This window comes from Saccoglossus kowalevskii, chromosome 13 (assembly GCF_978046115.1).
Source record: "Saccoglossus kowalevskii chromosome 13, keSacKowa6.1, whole genome shotgun sequence".
Classification (NCBI taxonomy): domain Eukaryota; kingdom Metazoa; phylum Hemichordata; class Enteropneusta; family Harrimaniidae; genus Saccoglossus; species Saccoglossus kowalevskii.
Genome location: NC_140653.1, coordinates 12,486,577 through 12,505,011, shown reverse-complemented (window position 1 = coordinate 12,505,011; position 18,435 = coordinate 12,486,577). Strand labels below are relative to the sequence as shown.

General features: G+C 36.6%; 2 protein-coding genes across 2 annotated transcripts in view; one reads left to right on the top strand and one right to left on the bottom strand.

The window, feature by feature from the left end:
* The window catches only part of LOC146735009 (uncharacterized), an 83,991-nt gene extending 78,498 nt beyond the window's left edge, over nt 1–5,493 (bottom strand). The window contains exon 1 of the mRNA XM_085506933.1: nt 5,272–5,493. The gene's annotated coding sequence lies outside the window, so the exon portion shown is untranslated. The remainder of the gene's footprint in view (nt 1–5,271) is intronic.
* Nucleotides 5,494–13,156: 7,663 nt separating this feature from the next.
* On the top strand, nt 13,157–14,470 carry LOC146735008 (putative G protein-coupled receptor No18). The gene has a single exon (XM_085507314.1). The coding sequence runs from the start codon at nt 13,157–13,159 to the stop codon at nt 14,468–14,470; it is 1,314 nt and encodes a 437-aa protein (XP_085363440.1).
* The last annotated feature ends 3,965 nt before the right edge of the window (nt 14,471–18,435 follow it).

Genomic DNA, 18,435 nt, shown 5'->3' with positions numbered 1-18,435 from the left:
TGTGTCAGTAGAGATGACAATACTGTGTGTGTGATTAGAGATGACAATACTGTGTCAGTAGAGATGACAATACTGTGTGTGTGAGTGGAGATGACAATACTGTATGAGCAGAGAAGACAATACTGTGTCAGTAGAGATGACAATACTGTGTGTGTGAGTGGAGATGACAATACTGTGTGTGTGAGTGGAGATGACAATACTGTGTGTGTGAGTGGAGATGACAATACTGTGTCAGTAGAGATGACAATACTGTGTCAGTAGAGATGACAATACTGTGTGTGTGAGTGGAGATTACAATACTGTATGAGTAGAGATGACAATACTGTGTCAGTAGAGATGACAATACTGTGTGTGAGAGTAGAGATGACAATACTGTGTGAGTAGAGATGACAATACTGTGTGTGTGAGTAGAGATGACAATACTGTGTCAGTAGAGATGACAATACTGTGTGTGTGTGAGTAGAAATGACAAGACTGTGTCAGTAGATATGACAATACTGTGTGAGTAGAGATAAAAATAAAAATATTATTATAAATATTTTCGGTGGTTATTTTGAGAAATATTTTGGTGTAGCAGTCGTCATTATAATATGACGTGTGTGAGAGTGGAGATGACAATACTGTGTGTATGTGAGTGGAGATGACAATACTGTGTGTATGTGAGTGGAGATGACAATATAGTGTGAGTAGAGATGACAAAACTGTGTGAGTAGAGATGACAATACTGTGTGAGTAGAAATGACAATACTGTGTGAGGGGAGAAGCACACCACTGTGTGAGCAGAGATGATACTACTACATGAGTGGAGAAGCACACCACTGTGTGAGTAGAGATAACAATACTGTGTGTGTAGAGATGACAATACTGTGTGTGTGTGAGTGGAGATGACAATACTGTGTGTGTGTGAGTGGAGATGACAATACTGTGTGTGTGAGTGGAGATGACAATACTGTGTGTGTGAGTGGAGATGACAATACTGTGTGTGTGTGTGAGTGGAGATGACAATACTGTGTGTGTGAGTGGAGATGACAATACTGTGTGTGTGTGGAGATGACAATAATGTGTGTGTGAGAGTGGAGATGACAATACTGTGTGTGTGTGTGAGTGAGTGGAGATGACAATATTGTGTGTGTGTGTGTGTGAGTGGAGATGACAATACTCTGTGTGTGTGAGTGGAGATGACAATACTGTGTGTGTGTGAGTGGAGATGACAATACTGTGTGTGTGTGAGTGGAGATGACAATACTGTGTGTGTGTGAGTGAGTGGAGATGACAATACTGTGTGTGTGAGTGGAGATGACAATACTGTGTGTGTGTGAGTGGAGATGACCATACTGTGTGTGTGTGAGTGGAGATGACAATACAGTGTGTGTGAGTGGAGATGACAATACTGTGTATGTGTGTGTGAGTGGAGAAGACAATACTGTGTGTGTGTGAGTGGAAATGACAATACTGTGTGTGTGTGTGAGTGGAGATGACAATACTGTGTGTGTGAGTAGAGATGACAATACTGTGTCAGTAGAGATGACAATACTGTGTAAGTAGAGATCACAATACTGTGTGTGTGTGAGTAGAGATGACAATACTGTGTCAGTAGAGATGACAATACTGTGTGTGTGAGTAGAGATGACAATACTGTGTCAGTAGAGATGACAATACTGTGTGTGTGTGTGAGTGGAGATGACAATACTGTGTGTGTGTGAGTGGAGATGACAATACTGTGTGTGTGAGTGGAGATTACAATACTGTGTGTGTCAGTAGAGATGACAATACTGTGTGAGTAGAGATGACAATACTGTGTGTGTAAGTAGAGATGACAATACTGTGTGAGTAGAGATGACAATACTGTGTGTGTGAGTAGAGATGACAATACTGTGTCAGTAGAGATGACAATACTGTGTGTGTGATTAGAGATGACAATACTGTGTCAGTAGAGATGACAATACTGTGTGTGTGAGTGGAGATGACAATACTGTATGAGCAGAGATGACAATACTGTGTCAGTAGAGATGACAATACTGTGTGTGTGAGTGGAGATGACAATACTGTGTGTGTGAGTGGAGATGACAATACTGTGTGTGTGAGTGGAGATGACAATACTGTGTCAGTAGAGATGACAATACTGTGTGAGTAGAGATGACAATTCTGTGAGTAGAGATAACAATACTGTGAGTGGAGAAGACAATACTGTGTGAGTAAAGATGACAATACTGTGTGAGTAGAGATGACAATACTGTATGAGTAGAGATGACAATACTGTGTGAGTAAAGATGACAATACGTTGTGAGTAGAGATGACAGTACTCTGTGAGTAAAGATGACAATACTGTGCGAGTAGAGAAGACAACACTGTGTGAGTAGAGATGACAATACTGTATGAGTAGAGACGACAATACTTTGTGAGTGTAGAAAACAATACTGTGTGAGTAAAGATGACAATACTTTGTGAGTAGAGATGACAATACTGTGTGAGTAGAGATGACAATACTTTATGAGTAGAGATGACAATACTGTGTAAGTAGAGATGACAATACTGTGTCAGTAGAGATGACAATACTGTGTGAGTAGAGATGACAATACTGTATTAGTAGAGATGACACTACTGTGTCAGTAGAGATGACAATACTGTGTGAGTAGAGATGACAATACTGTGTGAGTAGAGATGACAATACTGTGTGAGTAGAGATGACAATACTGTGTCAGTTGAGTTGATAATACTGTGAGTGGAGATGGCAATACTGTGTGAGTAGAGATGACAATACTGTATGGGTAGAGTTGACAATACTGTGTGAGTAGAGATGACAATACTCTATGAGTAGAGATGACAATACTGTGTGAGTAGAGATGACAATACTGTGAGTAGAGATGACAATACTGTGAGTGGAGAAGACAATACTGTGAGTGGAGATGACAATACTCTGTGAGTGGAGATGAAAATACTGTGTGAGTAGAGATGACAATACTCTGTGAGTAGAGATGACAATACTGTGAGTGGAGATGACAATACTGTGTGAGTGGAGATGACAATACTGTGTGAGTAGGGATGACAATACTTTATGAGTAGAAATGACAATACCCTGTGAGTAGAGATGACAATACTGTGTGAGTAGAAATGACAATACCCTGTGAGTAGAGATGACAATACTGTATGAGTAGAGATGACAATACTTTGTGAGTGGAGAAGACAATACTATGTGAGTAAAGATGACAATACTGTGTGAGTAGAGATGACAATACTATATGAGTAGAAATGACAATACTGTGTGAGTGGAGATGACCATACTGTGAGAGTAGTGTTGACAGTACTGTGTGAGTAGAGAACACACCACTGGGTGAGTAGGGTTGACAATCCTATGTGAGTAGAGATGACAATACTGTGTGAGTGAAGAAGCACACCACTGTGTGAGTGAAGATGCCTTATAATGCGTGAAAAAAGCAATAGATATTGGGTAATAAAAATAAAATGTGTTGCCCTCTCTACTAAATAACGTACTATGTAGTTTTTTTTGCATCTCCAAGCACCAGGAAACAGTTAATGTCAGAAATCGAATTATTCTTAAAATGTCTTTGCCTGGTGCTTGGTTGTCGTGGATACCAGGCATACGGCAAATATGACATATATTGAAAGATATTACAGATTTATGAGTTGAGGTTAAATTTGGTAGGAAAATTGATCAAAGAAGCTATACATATAGATATAAATTAGATTGTGTTCAACCATCTGCAATATGCTTCCTATGCAAATGTTCATTCCATCGGCTACCCTTTGTCGGCACGGGCACACTGTTCTGAACAACAGGCGGGCAAAGATGAAATAAGTATCCATGTCTGTGATTCATACCATTGTGTTCGGCAACGCATCAATGCGACAGAATGGAGTATTACTCTTGAATCTTCAGGACGTGTTTTATTAGTTCAATTCGATTGAGACGGTATGCATGTTGGCAGTGAATGTTTCAGTGTATGCATATATATCTCAGACCATTCGTCCAGGTTAGATGTTCAGAAAAGCACAATAGTCGTTTTGTTTTCGAAGGCTCATATATAACGCATGCGGAATACATTGATCGAAACAAAAAATGGTATGCAAGACAAATTCGGTGCTTCGAGACACGATCATTGCTGAAACTAAGTTCCGTTGAGATTTAGCCTTACGATCACGCACATCCAGACTTTTCTATTAAAAACTTATTTTCTGAACTATCACGACTAGAAGATTATGTGCATTACAATATAAGTAGTCTTAAATTACAAAGACTCAGACATGTGTACACCTGAACAGTGGAAACAACTATTTTTATGCAATATACAAAGAGCCTTCAAGTATCTTTTTGTTCACAAATGTATGGGATTAATACAATTGTTAAATACGATTAGAAATAAATGTGGTCTTTGCCATCTATATTTGAACATTAAGCGAAAGCATTAGTAGGTAATCTTTCTGCTAAATATCAATTTCGAGAAAATGCGCTGGTAAATGTATATTGTTACAGATGGAACGGCATAGTAGATTGTTTGGTTGTTATCTCTGATTATCAAGTAAATTTATTGCTATTTATGGCGATAAAAGGGTATTTCGAGCCACGTGTTGTTGTATAATGGTGGTTATCTGGTCATTAATAGGAAACACGTAGTATTAACATTGATGGATGGGCAGTATAAGCGACGGTAAATTGCAGGCACACTGCAACGGAATGTTAACGTACCCGTCACCACGCTGAGTGACAGGTAAACACCCGATCGGCAATTGTTTCCGTAATAATAGCATTCCAGGTTAATTCCTTCACCGACGAGAGGACGTGTTTGCTGTCACTGCGCAGTCTCAGTGCCACAGTGTAATACGTTTATAGGCATAAGGTGTACATGTATGCTGAAGGGATTGGCGGAATGTCCCGGTATCATTAATCATACTCCCTAGATCACCGCGCAAATCTTGCGGCAATAGCGAAGTCATTGTACATACGGTATTGACGAGATCCCGTGGTAAACACAATACAGGTAAATACACATAGAGGACACCCGCTTATTTTTCATCCGTGCTAAATAATGGCTGCTCCCATTCAACAACGGTGAACCGTGCACACCATGTTGTACGCAATACGCCATTTTAGGACACACCGTATTGCGACATTCGCCAATACGTAATATAGCTCAATGTTAGAATGATCAAGATGTATTCATTCACAATAGAAAAAAAAAATGTTTTGTGATGTCACGGTAATTGCAACTCTAGGCATGTGAATATATCAAGAACACCAACACTAAGACCTACCTTGATTGAATAGTTTCCTCAGCTGTTACCGGTAACTACTCACACGTCAGCACGGGCAGCACAGGTTCGATGTCGGCGAACCGCTGTATGTAGTAGAAGAAGAGCGCTACTGTGTGAGTACCCTATTGAATGAACATAGAACGTAATTTAGACACAGTAGTACATGCACAACTTTTCAATGAATTATGCAAATATAAGTTTAACACACGAGACCAGCCTATGGTATCCTTCTGCCTAGTTAGTAATATGGACCCAATACCCTAAGCTCACCAGTCAATCAAATGCACGCGCTACTAATTAGCATGTCATGCCCATATCATCGAGTCGACCAATCAGCAGCTCATACGCACGGTTTCGCATTGGTGTTTGGTGTCTCTAAATATCCTGCTACATTGACTGTGATGGAAACAAACGAAATATTCTATATGTAGTGATTTATTTACTCTACGATGTCCTCTGCTAAATTACCCAAACTCGATTTATAACGCCCACGAATATTGTTCTAACAAAGCAACAGTGTTAATACGAAGGCTGTTATCTGTGTACAAATGCTAGGGGCGCTTCACATTATGGCAGACGCATTCGACATTCGACATTCCAATTGCAATTCCACGGATTATGTATCCATGACTCACAATCCACACTTAACTAACACCACTCACCACTAGCATTCATTCATTGATACACCGATGTGTTCTGATATTCCAGTTGGTTGTTGTTGCTCATCAACTTCCTATTCTCGCGTGTCGCAGTTAACGCCAAATCAAAATTCAAACTGAATAAATTCCGCCTGATATATTTCATATTAATAAAGAAACCTGTAGGAAATAAACAATCACGTTCACCTGGAGAAAATAATAAAAAAAAATCATGGAAAATTATATAAAATTGTACAAATTACTGCGTCAATATTGCGCCATGGAAACATGGCATAACGTCACCGAGAATGTCCATATATATGATAATCCCCTCAATATAAACATGAATGATATTATTTTACTTTACTATTAATTTTTATTAACGACGTTATTGTTACCTTTGTTTACACAATTTAATTACAGCAGATGAAATGAATATAGCCTCCACTATTTATTCAAGCGGACAAGGTCACGTGAGCGTAACATGCGAACACCCATAGACATGAAGAAGCATGCATACTAGTATGCATACTATAGGCGTAAAGAATATTATCGATATTCTCACCCATTTCAACAACAATAACAAAAAAAACCCACTTAGGTACATATTTTATTGTAAAGACATATGTTATTTTTATATATGTATATATATATATATATATCCATAGAGACTCCATGGATACGGCTAAAATATTGAACACTATTACAATCGTAGTCGGTATACATATGGATACACACACACGTTAAGTCAGTTATGTAAGTGCCTAGAGTTATACACGAGGGGCATTGAAAGCTAAGAACAGATGAATTTAATGACAAACCCCCGTAATGCCGATAACATGACAGATGGTCACAACTGAACACATCCATTCATATACATTTTGACAAGCAGAAAATTGAAAATTGTATTCACAATCCATCAGAAGTCGACGGAAGGAGCATATGTCAGGTGTTTTTAATTACCGGTACGCTGAACGCGTGACGATGCACCTAGATACATCAGATACATTGATTTAATGCACTAACACGAGCTCAGTTTCTCTGTTAATACTACGCTACATTCTACAATTACATCACTGATATAGTTATTACTATGGAGAGTCGGGTGTAGTCAGGGTAACACTTACATCCCACATGCCTAATCACAACAATGTTTCGAATGCCGGGTGTTATTTTCACACCTGACCCGGGGGGGGGGTATTTCATCTCAGCTTGTTGACTCAAACGTGTTCTCATTTCATTGGTAGTAGTCAAAACAAATGATGGATATACAAATCATTACATCAGCACTGTCGTTCATTATATTTTCATCAATATGGTTCATTTTATATAGCTAATCAAAAATTGGAAATAGAAATTTATTTGCTCATTAAAGTGTGAGCGAGAGTAACTAACCATGGTAACCGTATCCCCGCATACATTTTGCACACAGAGTAGCCCCTGGCTCATACAAAACGATGCCAGTACATTCAATGGAAATGAAAATGATTTCGCCTTAACACCCGTAAATAATATTTAAATGAATATTGCATTTCTAGGAAAGGTCACTAACTGCATTACGGTGTGCACTTTAGGAGTCTAAATCATCAGTGTGCTGTAAATTGATTCAATCGTGTGGAAAAAAGGTTCTTGTTCCAATTTGTCTTGAAAGCTCTTACGTAAAACACCATCGGCCATGATGAATTAGATTGTTCTGCATATCCAATAGTGCGGCGCTGCGCCAAATGTTATACACAAAGAATAAATTGAATCTGATCGAGATATGTAATACTAATGTAACAGTGTATATATGTATGTAATAATTAGTTTAAATATCACGAATTCAAATCATGTCGTATATATTTCATGTTACTTTAAATAAAAATTGTTATTAAAATGAACATTCTTTATTGCGTGGCAATCTATAATGACATCACTTTCAAATAAATGGAAACAGTGGTTGCTTTTCTTTTTGATGAATCAGTTTGATTTGCGAATCATTTTGTTTTGTCTGGCGCCCCCTGGTTTGAATTACGACTTGTTTTGAAGAGGACACGTGATGGCGCTAGTTTTTATTTTTTGACGTTAATAGGAATAATTTACAAACAGGAGAGCTGTTTGAATTGGGAGCGTCGCCAAGGATAAACTAGATCAGCGTATTCCTTTCGTGGCTATGGCATCTTTCGTGACAACATATTTTAACTAGTTTTAATCGAGGCAACGTTTTTAAAAAAAATATTATCAATATTATCCACTTGAAAGAAGAATGTATAATATTCTGATGTTCTTCAAATACAAAAAAATGCACTTTTATCAATATCTCCAAAAATATATATGTCAGACACACCAAGACACCGGATTCTTCATTGTCTCTACCTCGGGGAATATTTCTCGAGGATACATCTAGTTCACGCCAATAACTATACGCAACTCTATAGGTTCAATCTAATATAATTTACGAGCAGAGCAGTGGCCGAAGCCAACGCCCCATTCAACACAAACTCTTTCTTTCTTTTTTTCTCAGTGAAAGTATGTAAAGTTATACACTCAGAAGTCGCTGACGTAAACTTCCAAAGTTTCACTAACCAATCGCATGTCAATGATTTAACTTCTTCTTAACATTCAACCAATCATAGACGCTTTAGTTCATGGGTCATGGGTCTACGTCGAATAATATTGCACCTATTTATTTGAAAGAGGGACCATGTAGACATAGTTTAGGGTATGCTGATAAACCTATGTAAGCGGTCATTTTCAAAAACTACAAGCTTTTGAAATTGTATTCTTTTATTTGAAAAAAAACAAACAATACAATAGCTCACGTAGTCAGGGAGGAATATTGGCTAAAACCTTGAAGTTGCGTATTGAAATAGTAATTTTATTGTGTAGATCATGATCCTAAAGAAGCTATGCTGGTAAACAAGTGAAGTTTGGAAATGAAAAAAATATATAAAGTTATGTTGCAGCAGAAATTTAAACATATTTCCAATAAATCAAATTTCAAATTATTCTGCAAAATATAACATAAATACAAATTAATTCTTAATATACATTAATGAGAAAGCTTGATACACTTTCACTAATGCCTGGTATATCACTGTATTATAATATATTAGCAATAATAAAAAAACGTGGTCGTTGTGACATGAAAATGGTGAACAAATAAATGTGCTCGAAATTGTCCAAAATATTTCCCCTAATCACGTATTAATTAATCTTGATTAGTTGTTTCTAAATATTTGTCGCCTTATTTTGTTACACTGATGGTTTGGGTGATATTTAGCCATATTCTTATTTTCGAAACATCTAATTATTAATCCATGTTTTGGAATTGTTATTTTATGTTTATGATATTGTTATTTTAATATTTTATTAATATTCTGATAATCTCATTCTTCTGCCAGAAGATGAAAATGCGATAACATTTCAGTTATTGACAGATTTATTTAATAGTTTATTTATATATTTTAAATATTGTTTGAAATTTCAACAAATATAAACATGATATTGGAACAAGAAATGAAATATTAACTAAAGGTTTTCCAGTTTTTTAAAATCATATTTCGTTATAATACAACCATTTAGACATTGTTATATAATAGAAAGGATGCAGGTATAGAGCAATTAATCAAATTGAATCAAATGTGACTACAGTAGTATCGCAATATAATTCTCATCCAACGGGGCTACTCGTCAAAGACCATTCAAGAAGCGTTTTATCACTACAGTGTATTCAGATGCAAAGAGACTAGTTTGATGACTTCACCTGAAATACCTCTCAGATAGACTTGAAATCAATATATGCATTTATTAACCACATGATCCATAATACCAAAGCAAAATACTATAAAAATGAAATTGGAGACAAATCAGATGACCAGAAGGCTTTGCTTAGTCTTGTCTCGTGTTCAACTCGTGGGCAATCATCTTTAAAAATCGTCAGTTAATTGACGAAATTTGCTACAACCTAAATACAATTTTTGGGATCTAGTGATCAAATTTCTGCAATTTTTTTTATTTTTGTCTCGATTCACCTCTACTAATGACGTCATTCAAAGCGTGACACCTAGATCATATTCCAACATATTACACCCAATATTGGATTATCAATATCTCCTTTCAACATGGATCTGTTCTAGACTCTATAGACCAATTTCAAATTTCATCTTTAATAAATCATATTCTTCAGGCTCAATGAACATCTTATCCCCAACCACAATACTGAAACTGCTCTACCTATAAAGTCCACAAGGGCATTACCATTCGCTCGTCATTTGGTTAACAACGCTCCTCAGTATGCATATATCATGTGCATATAGTAAATAGAAAAATATAAAGCCAATAATCAACATTAAGAAAACCCCGACATTAACTGAATCCGCAAGCAAATTTACAATTCCAGAAAAGTAAAAGAGACAAACACATGACAGTACAATGCAGTCAATTCAGGGAGACATTCCTCCTGTAATTCATTCAAGAATCAACAACAACATTGATAATCAATATCTACAATTCATCTTTACATTTAAAACACATTAATGTCGTAACTGGAACACTGTATTACATGACGTAGCCTCAACATTTGAAATAAACAACATACTTTTCTCTACAAGTGTGCCAATGTGTTTCTGTATTGCAATGTATAAGTGTACGATGTTTAAATTTAAATGTACAAGACGCCATTACAAAATTACGACAAGTTATTTTTAAGAAACTTCATTAGTATGCTTCGCTATTCTAGTTGCCAATTCCCACTCATTCAATGCAGCAATGGCAAATTATAGCGCGTTTTCAACGTAGCAACTTGTGATTTTGTTGAAAATTGTGCATATTATGCGGAGTTGGATCAAATTTGTCATTCGCGGGCTTTGTTTGACCTATAATGTCACATTGAACCGGACCAAACAATGATGTACTCTAGCTGCATGTTGAATTTCTGGCTGAAATTATGAAGTTAACATCGACCATGTAAAATCGGTACCCAGGACAATGTGGTTTAATTTATTATTAGATATAACTTTACAAATGTTTCACTTACTCATTTCTGCGATATCTCTGGGTTTCAAATGAGGGGTAGAATCCCGTAGAATTGAGCCGACCAATATAAGAAGTTCACCGTGTTCAACACCGGCTTAACTTCAATCATTTAGACACGAACTGATGACAGTACATATGCCAAACAATGATGTCAACTCACGCTAACACAGGTATTGTCTATGACTATTAAAATAATCACCACACACGCAAAATAAAAATCCTGTTCGTTACCATTAATCCACATCAAACATGCATTGACCTGCTGAGGTCGGCCATGAAGCGTGCACGCCATGGAGACAGGTAGCAGTTTTTTTTTAGAAAACATAGCTCAGCCATAATATTATTGCCTAATCATTTTAGTATTGTAAATCGAGCTATTAAGTACTGAGCATAAATACAACCGCAACACGTGTGAATTTTTTGACCTTAATGTATTTTCCGTGTCATTTGATTGTATTTGTAATGACATGGGAGCTATAAAATATATGTAATACAATGTATTCCCATGTCCAATGAAGTAAATACAGTGACGTAGAGGGTGGTTTAGGTCATACCGGCCAGTGTCTAATGGAATAAAAAGATTGCTTGGCTAATTAATCAATTGAAGTGTTCACAACGGTTTAAATACATTGTATTACGTATATTTAATAGCTCCCATGTTAAATAAAGTAAATACAGTGACGTTGTGGGTGGTTTGGGTCATACTACCTCACCTGTGTACGTTCTTGGGTTTAATAAATGAATTCAGCGTTCTGTCGGTTATAATAGACCATTTTCCGTTCATTGCGAGAATCACGCGTTATGCGTGAAATCGAACGTAAAAACAGGAGAAACAAAGATCATAGCGTCGTAGTGGCGTCAAACATCGCGTGGGATTCGACAAACACGAAGTATTTTGGAGGACATTTCCATGCTTAATAATGTGCTGTCCACATTTGATGATAGGCAATTTTGATTAAGTAAGGGTATTCGGAAGCAATATTCTTCTGTCGAAGATCGGCCGGTCGATGTGAGTTACGAAATAAAGAAATTCTAGTTCAAAATCAAATCGTTCGATTTTTGCGGCAGGCTTTCGAAGCACAGGGAGCCCAGGAACTATAATCAACTGTAATACGCAGTCTCTATGAGCGGGGGGGGGGGGGTATCGGCTGGTATCTAGTGCAAGAAATAGACAAGGGATGAAGGCTCCAGCCAGCTCACATTTTTTAAACTCGAAAAAACAAACGGAAAAAATAAAAAAATAAAATCTAAAAAAAATACCAGGTTGAAGAATATTAGTTGCTCCTTCGAATTTCGTCAAAGCCATACCTACATTTTACCGATATCTGCAGAATAAATCAAGAAAACTACAAAAATTGACTCCATTTAGGAATTCCTAACGGTTAGTCCGAACGCACGACACCGTTAGAGGCGTGGCCTGTTCAGCATTTGTCAACAACCAATCACAAGACTGGTTACGAACCAGTTGAGCAAGGCTAACCGAGTCGTGACCTCGATGTGGTTCGTAAACCAGTCTTGTGATTGGTTGTTGACAAATGCTGAACAGGCCACGCCTCAAACTGTACATGGTTTAGTGACTACCTTATATGTTTTTAAATTTTAGAATTTCTTTTATTTGGGAAGGTTCTTCTATAAAAATAGAACAGATGATTTATGATTTATATCTCAGATCGTTTCTACGCTATAAGAACTTGGGAAATGATAGTCAACAAGCATTTTGAGAGGACCCCGAATAACCCATTTTAGTAACGTTCAAGAGTTTGCATTAAACATCGACTGTTGAACGCAAGGTAGTTTTCAGGTAATCCATAATATTCACTCTTGTTCTCACCAACGGATATTATAAACATGGGTCGAGTGCACGTGGCAAATACGTATGTGTACTTTTGAATGGGTTTGGTTTAACTAGACTTTAATAACATATAATGACACAAAATAGCACGTATTCGGTATCTTTGATATGGCAATGATATGGAAATTTAAGTTACTCGCTTCTGGACAGGAGCAACTTGAACGATTTTCTCGAAATTGCGTTTCCAATTTGTCACGACTTCTCAATTTACAATAATGAGTGACATTTTACTTAAAGTTCACGTATCACTCCGCTTACTAAGACATTACATATTTCAAAGAGCAAGTTTTTGACAGATTGTCAACAACCTCATAAACAACGTGAAGGAAGTCTTCTGGAACACCATATGTTTTACACTCAACATATTTATTCAGTAGATATGGATTCTATCGGAAATACGACTACTAATAGCAACGAGTCAGCTGTAGAACCTAGTATACCTGCGGTTGAGATAACCGGAGAGATTCTTTATTTCGTAATATGTCTAAGTTTCGTAGCAGTGTGCGTTGTTGGGGGAAACTCGCTGGTCCTCTTTGCTGTATTCATTAACAAGAATTTACGGTCAGTAGAACATTATTTCATTGTATCGCTATCTGTAGCTGATATATTGGTAGGTTTATCGTATCCATACGTGGCAGTTCCTGTGATAAACCCATATCTGTTCAGCCAGTTTTATCAGTGTCTACTATCGTTCACGTTTTTTCCCATCTTAGTAAACGCTTCGATATATCAACTGTTGACGATTAGCATCGATCGTTATTTCTCGATAACCCGCCCATTTTGGCACAATCGGTACATGACTCCATTTGCGTACAAGCTTTGTATTTTCGTTGTATGGATTGTTGCAGTGTCTCAGGGACTGTGTCTTTATATTTGGCTCGGCGAGGAGAAGTACTATTTTGGATACTGTTCGGTCCCCATGGTGTGGCAAAAACAAAGTCTGAATATGTTGCTCTACCTTTGGATGAGCTGGGCTGTACCAACCAGTCTCGTCGTTCTCGTGCATGGTTTGGTGTTTTGTGTTGCTTACCGTCAGACCAAGCGCATCGATCCCACCATGGGAACCTATGAAATGTCTCCGACGGGACGTATAGACACTGAGGCGACACCCAGTGAGGCGGACATTGTCTCTCAGCTTGAAACCACATTGAAGTCAAGTACGGCAGAAGGATTGATGCCGACCAGAGACACACCTGTTCCGACAATCACAATACAAGAAGCTTCGGAAGAAGAAAGCAGCACTTCCACGCTATCCATGATAACACTCGCGCAATTAACAACGTCATCTTCTAGCAACTCAACTCAAAGAGAACCAGACACAGTTACTGTTCCTGCTGAATCAGTAGCCGATCATTCGAATCCAGTGCCTATCCAACGTCCGAGAGGGAAAGGGAATAAATCGAATGACTCTGTTTCACAAAAAAAGAGAATCATGAAAGCGGTAGTCACATTGGGTATTATAGTCGGCATGTTTCTTCTCTGTTGGTTGCCGTATCAGATTATTACAGCCGTGACAGTTCTCTGTCGGAAAAGTCAGTGTGAGGTGAGCCGTATTTTACGCAACTATCTGGCGATGTTGGTGAACGCCAACTCCGGTATTAATCCTATTATCTATGCTTATCGAATCAAAGAATTTCGGCGGACTTTTAAATCGATGTTTCGCGCCGTATTCTGTCGCCAGAGACACCGTTGATTACAATTGTGTCTGCATTGGAACAGTAGCTATTTTTGGCGCAATCAGATAAATAAGATATCATTAAAACGTACCTCTCCTGCAATTGACGGATCATTAAATGGACTAAAAACTGAGTTAAGTTGAACTCCATCTTTATATGGTGTAATCCGGTGGATAGCAAGACGGACGCCAACCTTTGTCTGGTTTCACATAGTCACATATCTACATAAAGCCTAGTTTTATTATTTAACTACAGTTATGAAGAGTTTCATCCTTCACGCACGGCAACGCAGAAATAATATACACAAAAGTTAACAAATCGAATCATTTTCGTTATCTTTTTTTATGTCGATAAACTCCACGTTATAATTAAATACTTTTCTAAATTCGACGTTTATGCGAAGTCAACAATGTGAATGTATGCGGATTTAGTTCATTCTGTTCAATGCGTTGTAAACATTGTATTCAGAATATGGGAAAACTGAAAATATTTTTGTTTTTGTATACTAAGTACCAATAATTCAAGTATATATATATGTATAATCTTGCTAAATGCACTGAATTAGGACTGAAAATATTACTTTGCACATTTATATTTATATGTATTTATATTATATCATTTCACTATACTAGTTTTGGAAAATAAAGTGCTAAACAATTATTAAGTCTGATAAAAAAAACTACTGTTCATTCGAAGAAAATATATACTATTATAGTAACGATGTAAATTACTATGTTATAGACGTGACAGCAAAATCATTCACCTCAATTGTTCGATTGTGTATCTAAATCCTTGTATATTCGGATACTTTATACACAAGTTACGAGCGAGATATAAAGTCAAATTGCAAAAAATCCATAACTAAATCAATTAGTGTTCATGTACATACTCAGTACCTACACATATGTACTATATGATTTTAACGAACCCGAAAAAATGGTTTTTCAATTTATTTATCGACAGAAACTACTACTACAATTTCCCAGCGAAGGGCTACTATTTTAAACTATAATTATCGTAGTCATGGAAAAGGCATGTTTAAGAATCAGTACCCTGACTACCGGGTTTTAGATTGTTCGTAGATACACACGTAAACATATTCCTTTAATTTTAACTTTGGAGGTATTGTTGTACAATAGACGCTTCTAAAACCTTTATATGTATGCACTCACCATCGGTAACGCATGAGAAGAGCGAAACGACTACACTGTTTTTCTAAGTGTTTTAAAATATGACACATTTTGTACCTACTTTAAGTGTTTTATAATTAAACACATTAAGTGTTTTTCTTAAAATCGCAAATGAGTTATTCTACAACATTACTGTTTTAAAATAAAACATTTTTAATGTTGTGTGATAAAACATTTAAAGTGTTCCCACGTTAAAAGCTTGTTTAAAAGCTTGTTCCCACTTTAAATAATTGCGAGAAGTGTATATTATGAAAATACTCGCAGTTAGTGTTTTTATTGCAGCATTTCAGGGATGTTTTTGTAAATAACACATTATGTAAAGCGTTTCCGTTAGAAGCACGTATTGAAACGTCTCCCTACCAGAAACATGTATAAAAGTGCATCCCAGTTCGAGTGTCTTTTAACGTTATATGAAGTGTTAATTGGCATAACACAATACTTGTAAACGTGATTTTACTAGACACACATTTTGTAAATTGTTTCCACCAGGAATATGTATTGAAAAGTTTTTTTTATCACAACACTTGTAAAAGTGATTTTACTAGACAAGACAGGAAAAGCGTCTCAAACGATGACATGTTTTAATAAAGTGTTTAATATCATAACTCTTTGAAAAGTGATTTCACTAGACACACATTTTGAAAAAACATTTCCACCAGAAATATGTATTGAAAAACTGTTTATCATCGCAAAACTTAAAAAGTGCTTTCACGCAAAACACACACTTAATATTAACAAGTACTTGTAACAGAGACACATTTTAAAATCTATTTACATTAATAACATGGTAAAAAATCGTCAAAATTATCATTTTGGAAAACAAAATATATCAAATGCGTTTCATGATCAAGCACTTTGCAGTAGCTTTCGAATTTCAACCCACAATTTATATATTAAGACAGGAAGAAGAGAAAATGTACCAAGAATAGATAGATTATGTAAATTCTGTAAGAATCTTGTTGAAGATGAGTTTCATTTCCTACTTTATTGTCCACGGTATTTGGATTTAAGAGAGAAATATATTCCACCATACTATTGTAATCACCCAGACCGAACAAAGTTTATACAGTTATTGAAAACCAACAAACAAAAACAATGGAACCTTGCACGCTTTTTACAACACGCATTTTTAAGTAGGGGTAGTTGAGAAATAATTATTATTATATTATTGTTAAATATACTTTCTAGTGTTCAATAGAATTACTTTATATTCTCACATTTGTACATAAGGCCGGTGGCCAAAGTACTGAAAAAAAGTCTTATATATATAATATCGTGTTCAATTCATGGCAATTTTTTCCCGAACTAACCTTGCAGCATGTTGAATTACAAGACGATAGCTCCCCCAATAAATGCCAACCGGCTTTGCTCTTCACTACTAGCTTCGTTTTGTCAATGCAAATGTACTCAATATATTCTCTCCAGTACGTGTTTGCGAGGTAGCTATTATATGTGCACAGTCCCTCGTAGAGAACAACGCATAAACGATGTGACATTTCATGATGGAAACAAGTTGACCCGAACAATAGAAATGTAAATGCATGTGTTGTATTCAACAAGAATGTATTAAAAAGCGTATCTGTAATACTGTAGGACACAGAGAAACTAATTTCCTGCTTTGCTATTTTTGGAGTAGCTCGCTGTAATATGAGAATTGTTTCCCATTGTATAATATGCATAAACATATCACCTTTCCCGTACGTTGCTAAGATGTTGTTTCGTTTAGCGAAAAAGTCAGTGAATGAACATTTTGGGGTGTGGGTCACTAGACGAAGGTTCAAATGAATGTATATCGTCATACACGTAGAAATATGCAACGGCATTGAAATTAGTAACAATTTAAGTCTTGCAAATCACGCAAGTAAACAATCAGAAATGTTTCCAAATTAAAACAATAAGGAAACAATGAATTGTTCCAAAACTAAATGCGTTTCCAGTGATTAACTGCTCACACTGTTAATCAAATCAAAGATACAAACAAATGCGAAACAAAAGTAATAAAGTGTCCAACTAATTTGTTTTGACGCTAATGCAACGATAGTTTGATCACACACTAATGCAGTGTTCACACGTGTACCATAGAGCCGACTTGATAACATATCGTAGTTTTAATTGGTCCTGTGTATGTGACTCTATGCTATGGGGTCCTCCCTTTCTCATCTCTCGTACCTCAATATATTCTCCATATGTCAACATTCTCTAAACAAAGAAACATGAACCAATCACTGCAATCAAATCAACATCTTCAACAGAACTGGACAAACGAGAAAAACGTAGCCAACATCACCCACATTTAAGTACATGAGATGCCCTTCTTAACTTCTTGACAATCTGCTCAAATATTTACTCTTTTCCAATGGCTAGCAATCTTACAGCTATTACCCATGGTATGATAAACTTAGATATTAAATTGGCACTGGTGTCTATTGGTGGTTGCACTGGCTGTTGTTATACTATTGATATGACATGAGGCTGTGTTGATTGAGCGATCAATATCAGTACTCGCACAGAAGACCTGTTTTGTTAAAACCTCTCCACACATCTCACACAATTCACTGGTGTTTCCCCACCTATCTCCACGACGTCTAACCTTTGTGATGAATATGTTCAATCACTAATCTTGGTTGCAGTACGAGCGTCCGATTTTTCGCTTCTCTTTTCTGGCCAAACAGTCTTCATTCTTCCATCAAAGTAACATTATTGTGACTCATTCCTTGAATATTGGCGCCCATCACTGGCCAAAATAAGGGGCATGTCACTCCTGCTGTACAATATGTAATAAACATTCCTTC